This window comes from Pelophylax lessonae (assembly GCF_965119305.1).
Source record: "Pelophylax lessonae genome assembly, chromosome: 8".
In the NCBI taxonomy this organism is placed as follows: Eukaryota; Metazoa; Chordata; class Amphibia; order Anura; family Ranidae; genus Pelophylax; species Pelophylax lessonae.
The window spans coordinates 26,630,020-26,642,519 of NC_138775.1; the positions used below are offsets into that span (position 1 = coordinate 26,630,020).

Genomic DNA, 12,500 nt, shown 5'->3' on the forward strand with positions numbered 1-12,500 from the left:
AGGCCTTGCCCAAGAGGCAGGTGCTTAAAAAAGTGTGTAGGTGCAGTGACCATGGTGCCGAAAAACTCAAGGCGAGCTGCCCCTCACCAGTGAGAATTAAGGCACCCCTGGGCTGCCACCCCAGGGGCACATACACTACGGGCTTTTTCTACCCCGGCCCTAAGGCCAGACCGAGTGTAGCCCTAACCTACCAGGAGGCATCAGAACTTTAGACAGCTTAGGGTGAGCCTGCCTTCAACTGGGGACAAGCCTTTTGCAAGGCCAGATTCAACCCAGGAGGAAAGGCCCTCCCACCGCCATCCGCCGTTCCTTACCAATCACATCCAGGAGCAGTACTAACTGGCCACAGATCCAGTTTTCTCGCTCCCTTCAAACTGGTAGGGGCGGACCCATTCAAATCAGAGGCAATGGACCCATCCGGCTTTCTCTGGTGTGGCTTACTTCCCAGTCCCCCGGTTGTTCCGGAGCGCCCTGGTTCATTTCGGCCCCCACCGTTACTAACCATCAGGTTCCATACCAACTGATAAGAACAGATACTACACTTGATCTTAGCCAAAAGGCCGAGTTTGGAGGCCCCTACTCTAGATGATGCTGGTTGTCTTCCATCCAGAAAATGAGGCGGGACTCTATCTAATTGCTGCAGCTTCTAATTTACATTGTGAGAAGCTCACAGTGTGCAGTGAAATCAGAGTAAGCAATTTTAGTCCAGGAGAGGAGCCACTACAACTGTGCAAGACTGAAGGGAAGGACGGAGGTCAACATAAAGTATAATATAACTACAGTCCTAGACCCATCCCGCATCTCAGCACTATTGTACTGCAATGTGACTCTTATTAGATATGAAACATTTTCTGTATTTCTGAGCTGTATAAGTAGTTCATCCTGGTAAAGGTAAGCTGTTCTCTTGGTTTGCTGTGTACCAGTCCTGCAGGCAGGTCTCTCTGTATAATATCAGACAGCTGCTGATGACAGCTCGGCTCATGTCCTGGGACCTGTCACACTTAATCAGCTCTAAGGATGCTCTGCACCCGCCTTGAAAGTAAAGGTCATCCATTCTTCCCGGCTGTGATGGAAGGAGCGAGCTACCCTTCCCACCCATGACCCAATCTGACAGCAATTATGATCCAGACCTATCATGTCAGTTTGCAAAATATCAGATAGAAGAGATGTGTATTGTACATTTATTAGTTAACAATTTACAGAACTGAATAGTATTTTATATAAAGTAGGAATTGTTACTTTGAGTACATGATCTTCTTACGGTATTAACGTGAATGCAAATCTTAACAAATCGCTTTTCTTATTTGCTCCCTTTTAGGATCCTTTTACACAGGTGTCTAGGGGGGGCAGTAAAAAAAGGGGCGGGGGATTGATTCCCCCCCCCCCCTCCCCTAAATGGCTCACCTGCACGCAGACAGAGACCCCTTTCACACAGGCTTTCCGATCAGGTCCGCCTGTCAGTTTTTCAGGCGAATCTGATCGGATGCTCCATTCACCTCTATGGAGCAGCGGATGTCAGTGGTGACATCTCCGCTGACACCCGCTGCTATCTGATCCGATCCTATCCGTCATATCCAGACGGATGGAAACCATCTGGAGGATCGGATGAAAACGGACAGGCGGTCTGTTATCATCCGATTTCCCATAGAGGAGATCGGGGATCTGACAGGTCTGTCTCTGCAAAGTAAGCAGAGACGGAGCTGTCATCCGCCTGCTCAGCGGGGATCGGCGGATCGATCCCTGCTGAGCAAAACGGAGTCTGCCGGGCAGGAAGCCCGCTTGAAAGGACCCTTAGACCTCATGCAAATAATACTCCTGTTTGAACATCTACTTTTTTAGAGGGTTTTTTATTTGTATGTATTTTCATGTATTTATGCGCATTTTTGTGTATATGCGTTTGAGTATTTTGCACGCATTTTCGACCCATAGGGGGAGATTTACTAAAACTGGGGAGTGCAAAATCTGGTGCAGCTGTGCATGGTAGTCAGTCAGCTTCTAACTTCAGCTTGTTCAGAGAAGAACCCTTATATTCTGTAAGGCTCCTTTCACACGGTCGCTGCACCCAACGGACTCTGTTTTGCTCAGCAGGGATCGATCCGCTGATCCCCGCTGAGCAGGTGAATGACAGGTCCGTCTTCGCTCTCTGTGCTGAGACGGAGCTGTCAGATCCCTGCTGTCCTCTATGGGAGATCGGATGAGAACGGACCGCCTGTCCATTTCCATCCGATCCTCCAGATGGATGGAAAATAGTGTTTCCATCCGTCCAGATTTTACAGACAGGATCGGATCGGATAGCAGCGGGTGTCGGCGGAGGTGTCTCCTCTGACATCCGCTGCTCCAAAGGGGTGCATGGAGCATCCAATCAGGTCCACCTGAAAAACTGACAGGCGGACCGGATCGGAAACATGGTCAGAGATGCAGTATTATCTTTTAAACGGGATAAAATGGAGAGACACGTATTCCAGAGATGTACTGCATATGTTTGTTTTCTTTTATTTTGCCGTGACATTCTCTTATAATTTATCTTGTATGGTGATGTAAACATTTTGTCTCGCCCCGCAGGTGACAACTGTGAAGTGGACAGCAACTCAGGACGATGTGTGCCCGGGGTCTGCCGGAATGGGGGGACTTGCACCAATCTAGCGGAAGGAGGCTTCACCTGTCAGTGCCCATCTGGAAGCTTCGAAAAGCCATACTGCGAGCTGTCCACCCGTTCTTTTCCTCCAAAGTCGTTTGTCATGTTCCGGGGTCTGCGGCAGAGATTTCACATGAGTCTGTCACTAACGTAAGTGCCACCGTCTGTCCCCAATGTCCATGTGATAATGAGGAGGTCTGTGCTGGTATCCCTTATGTCTGTCCTACTACTGAGGTCTTAGATTCTTATTCGTTCACTTCTGTGTCTTATGGGTTGATAAGGATTGCTTTTCTGTTCGTTCTTCTTTCTTTCTTTCTTTCTTTCTTTCTTTCTTTCTTTCTTTCCTTTTTTCTTTTTCTTTCTTTCCATCTTTCTTTCTTTCTCTCTTTCTCTCTTTCTCTCTTTCTTTCTTTCTTTCTTTCTCTCTTTTTTTCTTTCTTTCTTTCTTTCTCTCTTTTTTTCTTTCTTTCTTTCTTTCTTTCTTTCTTTCTTTCTTTCTTTCTTTCTTTCTTTCTTTCTTTCTTTCTTTCTTTCTTTCTTTCTTTCTTTCTTTCTTTCTTTCTTTCTTTCTTTCTTTCTTTCTTTTTCTTTCTTTCTTTCTTTCTTTTTTCTTTTTCTTTCTTTCTTTCTTTTTTTCTTTTTCTTTCTTTCTTTCTTTCTTTTTCTCTCTTTCTCTCTTTCTTTTTTTCTTTCTCTTTCTTTCTTTCTTTCTTTCTCTCTTTCTTTCTCTCTTTCTTTCTCTCTTTCTTTCTCTCTTTCTTTCTTTCTCTCTCTCTCTCCAAAAGATTGCCTAACCTGACCATCACACTCTTCCAGCCTTTTGGTAGCAGTTTGTGAAAGACACTTTTCTGTTCCACTGTGACTGTACCCCCATGCCAGCTCCATAAAGACATGGTTTGAACATTTTGTTTTTGAAGGAATTTGAGGGATCTACACAAAGCCTCAACCCTACTGGAGACCTTTTGAGAACGTGAACGTCCATGGCGAGTCATCATTAATATCTGACCTCATGAATACTCTTGTGGCTAGATGGGAACATATTACAATAGCAGTACTCTCCAAATTATTGAGAAAACCCTTCCCAGAAGAGTGGAGGCCATTTTAGCCTTAAAGTGGTTCTAAAGGTAGAAGGTTTTTAATCTTAATGCATTCTATGCATTCAGATAGAAAAAGCATCTGGGTTTAGCCCCCCTTGTACTTAACAGACCCCGATCTTGATCCAGCGATGTGCACGAGAGCAGCGACTCTTCTTGGTCTCTCTCTCCTTATTGGCTCACACAGTGGCTTCCACTGCTGTCAATCAAAGCCAGTGAGCCAATGAGGAGAGAGGGGTGAGCAGGGTCGAGCCATTCACAGGACGCAACTTGCTTTTGGGGGCACTTAGCATGGGGGGGGGGGCAAGATCGCTTGGGGGGACCCAAAAAGAAGAGGATCGGGGGTGTTCTGTGCAAAAAACATTGTACAGAGCAGGTAGGCATAACATGGTTGTTATTTTCTTTTAAAATAGCTACAGCCTTTACAATCACTTTAGGCTCCACTTGCCATGCGACTTTGGACATAAGTTGCATGACAATTCGCAGCCGTTCTTTTTAATGGCACCCATTCAGATCAGTACAACAAAGTCACAGTGATTTTAAAAAGGTGCCTGCACTACTTTTGTGTGACTTAGATCGCATCAAAGCTGTGCTCCAAAGTTGCAATGAAAATCTAAAACTTTGGAGTCAGGCTAGTGTGAATGGAGCCATAAAGAGGGTCCAACTCTATATTAATGTCCATGGTTGTGGAATACCCAACAAGCTAATATAGGTATGGAGCAGGTGTGCACAAACTTTGGCAATATAGTGTATTTAATGATGAGAGTTGCTTAATAAACATACTTCACCCCGTGTCTCTGAGGGCCCATGTCCCTACTGTATGGGAGGGCCCCTGTCCCTACTGTATGTGAGGGCCCATGTCCCTACTGTCTGTGAGGGCCCATCTCCCTACTATCTCTGAGGGCCTATGGCTCTACTGTCTCTGAGGGCTCATGCCTGTACTGTCTCTGAGGGCCTATGGCCCTACTGTCTCTGAGGGCTCATGTCCCTACTGTCTGAGGGCTCATGTCCCTACTGTCTCTAAGGGCCTATGTCCCTATTGTCTCTGAGGGTTTATGCCCCTACTGTCTCTGAGGGTTCATGCCCCTACTGTCTCTGAGGCTCATGTTCCTACTGTCTCTGAGGGCTTATGTCCCTACTGTCTCTAAGGGCCTATGTCCCTATTGTCTCTGAGGGTTCATGCCCCTACTGTCTCGGAGGCTCATGTTCCTACTGTCTCTGAGGGCTTATGTCCCTACTGTCTCTGAGGGTCTATGTCCCTACTGTCTCTGAGGGTCTATGTCCCTACTGTTTTTGAGGGCCCATGTCCCTACTGTCTCTAAGGGCCCATGTCCCCACTGTCTCTGAGGGCCCATATCCCCACTGTCTCTGAGGGCTCATCTCCTCACTTTGTGTAAGGGCCCATGTCCCCACTGTCTGTAAGGGCCCATGTTCCTACTGTATGTGAGGGCCCATGTCCCCACTGTCTCTGAGAGCCCATGTCCCCACTGTCTGTAAGGGCCCATGTTCCTACTGTATGTGAGGGCCCATGTCCCCACTGTCTCTGAGAGCCCATGTCCCCACTGTCTCTGAGAGCCAATGGGCCCCTGTCCCTGCTGTCTGTGAGGGCCCATTCCCCCACGGTTTTTCAGAGCCCAGGTCCCCACTATCTGTAAGGTCCCATGTCCCCACTGTCTCTGGGGGCCCATGTCCCCACTGTCTCTGGGGGCCCATGTCCTCACTGTAAGGGCTCATGCCCCCACTGTTTCTGAGGGCCCATGTCCTTACTGTCTCTGAGGACCCATGTCCCCACTCTCTGTAAGGGCCCATGCCCCCACTGTTCCCGAGGGCCCATGTCCTCACTGACTCTGAGAGCCCATGTCCTCACTGTTTCTGAGGGCCCATGTCCCCACCGTCTCTGAGAGCCCATGTCCCCACTGTGTCTGAGAGCCCATGTCCTCACTGTCTCTGAGAGCCCATGTCCCCACTGTCTCTGAGAACCCATGTCCCCACTGTCTTTTAAAGCCCATGTCCCCACTGTCTCTGAGGGCCCATGTCCCCACTGTCACTGAGAACCCATGTCCCCACTGTCTCTGAGAGCCCATGTCCCCACCGTCTCTGAGAGCCCATGTCCTCACTGTCTCTGAGAGCCCATGTCCCCACTGTCTCTGAGAGCCCATGTCCCCACTGTCTCTGAGAGCCCATGTCCCCACTGTCACTGAGAACCCATGTCCCCACTGTCTCTGAGAGCCCATGTCCCCACCGTCTCTGAGAGCCCATGTCCTCACTGTCTCTGAGAGCCCATGTCCCCACTGTCTCTGAGAGCCCATGTCCCCACTGTCTCTGAGAGACCATGTCCCCACTGTCTCTGAGAGACCATGTCCCCACTGTCACTGAAGGCCCATGTCCCTACTGTCTGTGAGGGCCAATGCCCCTTATGAAGAAGAAGCAATAGTGGAAATCCTCCTAGATGATTAGGGAGTCCATTATTTGCTCTTCCTAGCTAATTTTTGATGATTTGCCCAGGGCATCATCATTCAAACAAAACTGCAACTTAAAGAGGAAGTAAACCCTCCTCTACAACTTGTACCTATAGGCAAGCCTATGATAAGGCTTACCTATAGGTACTGTAAATATCTCCTAAACATGTACCGTTTAGGAGATATTTACCTTACATGTCGCCAGTGACGTCACTGGCGCATGCGCTCTGAAGGAACGGCCGATCGTGCCGTTCCTTCAGAGCCCCGTGCCGTGACTGTCGGCTCCCGCGCGCGTGCGCGGGAGTGACGTCACCGCGGCTCCGGCCAATCAGATGGCCGGATGCCGCGATCCCGGAAGACGGGCGACTAGACATGTCGCCCGTCATAGAGGTGAGTGAGCGGCACGGCAGGGGCTCGTTCTGAGGTAAGTATTGATTATGAGCTAATATGCGATGCATACTAGCTCATTATGTCTTTCTTTTGCAGGGTTTAAAAAAAAAAAAAAAAAATCAAACGAGTTTACAACCTCTTTAAGGCCCGTACACACGATTGTTCGCCAGTCAGTACAGAATTCGGCCGACAGACAGCAGATTTGCAAGACTGGGCATGCTCAGAAAAGAAAAAAGACCAGGAAAGTTAACCATCACATGACATCACTTCTGCAGTCGGCTGTTGTTGGCCGACAAAATTCGTGTGCAGTCTTTTGCAGTTTTCAACAGACAAGACAGCACCGGACAAAAGACGGCCGATCGTTCGGCCGACGATCGGTATGTGTGTACGGGGCTTTACTCACTAACTTGAAAGCAGAGTGTTGGCACCCCTTGCCGATAGGGCATGCTGGTTTCTGTAGTTCCACTAGATGCAGGCTCTATGCTTTCTATCACCCCAGTCCTCCCCCCTGGTGAGTTCACTTTGCCTGTACTCATCTCTTCTCCCTGCCCCTCCTTCACACCCGTACAAGCTCTTTATTCATTAAATTAGAATTGATCAGATTGTGATGATGTCACAGAGAGCGGCTGCACCCGCCAATCAGAGACCCGCGCCTGGCTTCTCCATCTGTCAGGAGGGGAATTACCTCATCCAAGGCAATGAGTAATGAATCTGCCGCAGTCATTTTGCTAAGTAGCTGCTCCCTGTTCAAATGCAGGCCTTAATGGTTTTTCACTGGAAAAAAAAGACATTTCCTTTAAACGTTGCTGATCCATTCAATCTAAAGTCGTAAACGCCGTGACCGCTGCGAAAATCAAGGGACGTAAAAGATGAACTTTCTGAAGAGGTTCTATAATCATATTATAATAATTAGGATTCTGATTATTAAAGCTGCTAATAGAAGACCCTTCGGCTTGAAGTATACTGGAGGCAGATATTAAAGACAGAAATTAAAGCAGCTCTGTATACAATAATACTTCTTTAAAATTATTATTTTTTTAAGCAAGCTGTATGCATAGCTGATACGTTGGCTCGGTATCGGTATCTTGCAGTCCCAGTATGGCAGAGCTCAACTGGGAGAGGGAGAAGAAGGAGAAAGAGCCAATCAGGTGTGTTGCAGTGCTTATGATCTAACAAGGAACATGCTGATAGGGGAAGAGGGCAAAGATTTCTGTCTGCTACACACAACAGACAGGACTGTGCTGAGCTGTGTACATTTCAGGACTGGATTAACAGAAGTGTAAATCATTGGTTAAACAGTTACCATCTATGTATTCCATCTGTATGTTTAGTCTGGAGTTCACCTTTAAAATGATATTAAAGCGGAGCTCCGCTTGTTTGCTCCCCCCCGCTGCCACATTTGGCACCTTTTGGGGGGGAGCAGATACCTATTAACCACTTAAGCCCCAGAAGATTTTACCCCCTTCCTGACCAGGGGGTATTTTGCGATTCAGCACTGCGTGACTTTAATGGACAATTGCGCGGTCGTGTGACGCTGTACCTAAACGAATTTGACGTCCTTTTTTTCCCCATAAACAGAGCTTTCTTTTGGTGATATTTGATCACCTGTGCGATTTTTTGATCATGCGCTATCACCAAAAAAACTACAATTTTGCAAAAATAACAATATTTTTCACATTTTTTTATATGAAATTCCCCAAAAAAATTTAAAAATCAAAATGTTTTAACATTTTCGGCCAATTTGTTTTATGCTACATATGTTTGGTAGAAAAAAATTGCAAAAAGCGTATTTTGATTGGTTTGCGCAAAAGTTATCGCGTTTACTAAAAGTGAAAGATATTTGTCATCGGGTCCGCCGGTCACACGCCCGGGGGGGTCCGTGACCGCGCGGGAGCGCGCCTCCGGGGGCGCGCGGGAGCTCCCCAGAGCCTCCCAGCTAGTGACGTTTATATAGGTCAGCAAGTGGTTAAAACCAGGTACCTGCTCCCACTTTCAGGTAAGATTGCCGCAATCGTACGGCGATCTACATAATTTCCAGCCCCTCCTCCTTCCCTCCTGCTGCCTTCTTAGAGGCACACAGGTTCCAGAAGTCAGGGTTGGGGTTCTCGCATCTAATCGCAGGCAGGGTGCATTTGCAGGTGTGAATGCCCCCTAATGGCTAAAGCTGGCCGTAGACGGGTCGAAATTCAGCCAGTTCAGCAGGAACGGGCCGAACTTCGATCCTTCTATGGGAAGGTTGGTTGTGCTGAAGTTGAATTAATAATAGTCTCAGTGGAACCAACCTGTCAAGCGTTTTTTGTTCGTTCAATCGCTGCCAGTAACTAAAGCTGCCGGCAGTGATCAATGTGTTCTGATGACGAGGAAACCCCCCCCCCCCCCCCCAACTGTCAATAGCACAGTGGAAGAGATTCAGTGTTGATGGGGGTCAGTTTTGATGGGGTATCGAGTAATATTCTAATTCTTTCCTTCAACCCATAGGCAGGGCCGATCCTAGGGTAACAGACGCCTGGGTGCAGAAATATTTATGGCGCCCCCGTGTGGGCGTGGTCATCTTACTAACTCCTCCCCTTTCCTAATGGGACCTGGAGGGGGGTCTCTCCAAGGAACACAGAGAGGGCCTCTGTTAGAGAGTCTGTTAGAAAGAGCCTCCACCAGGCCCCATTAGAAACTACAATGGGGTTGTATCATGGGACCTGGAGGAGGATCTCTCTAACAGAGGTCATCTCTGTGTGCATTTTAAAGTCTATGTTAGAAAGACCCCCCACCAGGCCCCATTAGAGACTACAACGGAGTCTAATGGGACCTGGAGGGGGGTTTATCTTACAGAGGCCCTCTCTGTGCCTATTGGAGAGTCTCTGATAGAAAGAGTCCCCTCCAGCCCCCATGAGAGACTACATTAGAGTGTCACCGAACAATAGAAAAATAAACAATATTATATTAATTAATAGCACTTTGATGCCCAGGCCCAAGACTAGAAGACTTCACTTACCTTAAATAATGGGTACTGGGGCTGGCTGCTGGTCCTGGGGCCTGGCTTCTGGGGCTTTGCTGCTGGTCCTTAGGTCTGGCTGCTGGGGCTGGCCTGCTGGTCTTGGGGTCTGGCTGCTGGTCCTCCTGATTCCTGGTTGCTGGTCCTGTATTCCGGCTGCTGGTCCTGGGGTCTGGCTGCTGGGGCCTTGGGGCTGGCTTCTGGTCCTGATTCTTGGCTGATGGTCCTGATTCTTGGCTGCCTGTCCTGATTCCTTGCTCCTCTGTGGTGTGCTGGGCTCTGTGGTGTGCTGGGCTCTGTGGTGTAAAGCTCTTGTGTGATATCTCAGCGGGGCTGCGGCTGTCACTGTGAGAACGGCTCCTCCATAGTCCTGGCTCACAGACGGAGTGATATCACTAAGCCTCCATACAGGGCTGCCGCTAGAAATCCCAGGGCCCCATACAGCCTATTTGACAGGCCCCCCCCCCACTTCCGGCGAAAATATCAAAATGATTACCCCCCCAATCTCTCTTCCTAGCACAAATCCCTCCCAATCACCCTTCGCAGCACAACCCCCTGAATCCCTCCACAAATTCACAACCCCATCCCCCCAGCACAAATTCCCCCCTCCTAGCACAAATGCCCCAGCCCCGCTCCTAGCACAAACTTTCCCCCCAATCCCCCCTTCTGGCTCAAATCCCCCAAACCCTCCTACAAGCACATACCCCCCCCCCCCATTCCTCCTTCTATTAAATGCCCTGTCCCCCAAATCCCCATTACACTTTTACACTTTCTAGCAACGAGAGTTGCCAATCCCTCAAACATCCCAGGCATAAATTATTTTCCCATTATTATTTCTGTAAGCCCCCCAAACCGACAGGGAGAAACCACTACTAAGCCAGGAGGGGGTGCACTGTGTTGTGCTTTCCCCTCCTGTCTGAACAACACACAGCATAAGAGACAGGATCGCTCTTACATTGCATCGGACTGTACACTCACACACACCGTTTGATTACCCCCCCACCCACATTTCCTGCTGTCGGGAGATGAGCAGCCTGTGGAGAAGGTAGGGGGTGGTAATCAAACTGTGTGTGTGTGTGTCTGTGTACAGTGCGATGCAATGTAAGAGCGATCCTGTCTCTTATGCTGCATGGACGAGTGTTGTTCAGACAGGAGAGGAGAGCCCACGGAGCACCACACAGCGCACCTCCTCCCACGTCTTACCTCTCCACGACTCCACCACTTCTCCAGACTGCCGTCCCCGTGTCCCAGCTCTGAGTGTGGTGGGGGACAAACAGCTGAAAGCCGGCAAGAGGGGGGAAAACCCGGCTTTCAGCTGGTGGAGGAAGAGGCAGACAGTGCATCGCTCTGTCATTGATCCCTCTCCCCACCAATCCTCCTGCTGCCCGGGCCCCATACAGGAGTACTGGCTGTACCCCCCTGATGGCGGCCCTGCCTCCATATACATGAGTCCTTTAGAGCCCATTCATATGTGGTGCAGACGTGTAACCTGTGCAGGGCGCTCTGTTATCAGCACAGGGATGTACGGGCGCTGTGTGCGTCCCTGTGCCAGCGTCCCATTCATTTCTATTGGCACCTGCATCTGTGTGTCATATTAGAATACAGAGACTGTGTCCATGCAGTCTTATGTCCCAGTAGAAATGAATGAGGTGCTGGCACTGGGATGCGCACACCTATGTACCCCCCGTGCTGATAAAAGACAGCCCAGCATGGGAGACACATTGTTTGCACCCCTTGTTAATAGGTGCTTACTAAAAATAGAACAGTTGTCTGCACAGCCATATCAGGGACTAAAAAGCCTGAACTTTTTACCTGTTAGCTGAGTAGATTGTGGTAGACTCAGCAGCACAGAGATAGGAGGATAGAGAGCACCATTCAACTTTGCTGTACAGCTAGAGAGGAGGGGGTCAGAGGAAAGGGCACAGGAGGAGGGGGGGGTCACTACAGAGGAGGAATGAGTTCTGAGATCGTCCAGAGAAGGGAGGCAGGGAGAGATAAAAACAGAAGGCTGGGGGGGGGGAGGGTGCCGATGTCCCACGGACATCAGGAAACTGTGACAGAAATCAGGAGTGATGAAAAGGATTAGATAGGGGAGGGGAAGCCGCTGTTCAGAAGCAAGAAAGTTATACAGTGAGCATCTATTCTGGAGTCATCAGGAAGCACTGATAGTTGGAGACTTTCCATCCTCACCTACCCCTCCTCCTCCACTCTGTCACTTGGGGAATAGTACAGCGCGCTGTGCAGGCAGGGGGTGGGTGATACCATCTACTCTACATGTAGGTACATAGCTGCTCTCTGTGTCTTACATTCAGCAGCATATTCTGTGCAGGGTTGTACCCATCAAACTGCGCCCTCTTCCCATACTGGTCCTGCTCAGTACTATGTGGAGCAGCGGCGATTCAATGAGAGGCAGAGTGGTGTCACCCTCCCCCCGTGGACACCCTGGTGCGGTCCGCCCCGCCCCTCTCCTCAGCTCACAACTGCAATGTATATAGCAGCTCCGAGGCTGCAGTGAGAGACTTGCGGCGGGAGAGGATAGTGCGCCCCCCACCAGGCGGCGCCTGGGCGCACTGCACCCGTAGCGCCCGCCTGGGATCGGCCCTGCCCATAGGTGAAGGAAAGAAAATTGTATAAAGTATGGTCGGGATACGTTATGTACATTTTATGTTATGCAATTACGCAGCCAACCTCATCAAAATCTCAACCTCATTCTTTGTGACTAAGGCAGGCCATAGACGGTGCAAATTTTGTTCCTGTAACCACGGGTTGCAGCAAAGAAATTCCCATGATTCCCCAGTCAACACAGACAGTGCTAACAGGAGAATCCTTCCTACTGAGCAATTGTCTGCTCTCAGCGGGGGAAGCCATCCACACCGGGAGAAAGCAATGATTATTTCTAGCAGCTATAGCAGCTGCTAGCGATAATTGCATGT

The 12,500-nt window shown here is 49.3% G+C and overlaps 1 protein-coding gene across 1 annotated transcript in view; it reads left to right on the top strand.

Moving 5' to 3' along the window:
• The window catches only part of CELSR3 (cadherin EGF LAG seven-pass G-type receptor 3), a 305,191-nt gene that overhangs the window by 166,547 nt on the left and 126,144 nt on the right, over window positions 1-12,500 (top strand). Inside the window, exon 3 of the mRNA XM_082265193.1 lies at window positions 2,563-2,785. Coding sequence (XP_082121319.1) covers window positions 2,563-2,785 — 223 coding nt within the window. The remainder of the gene's footprint in view (window positions 1-2,562; window positions 2,786-12,500) is intronic.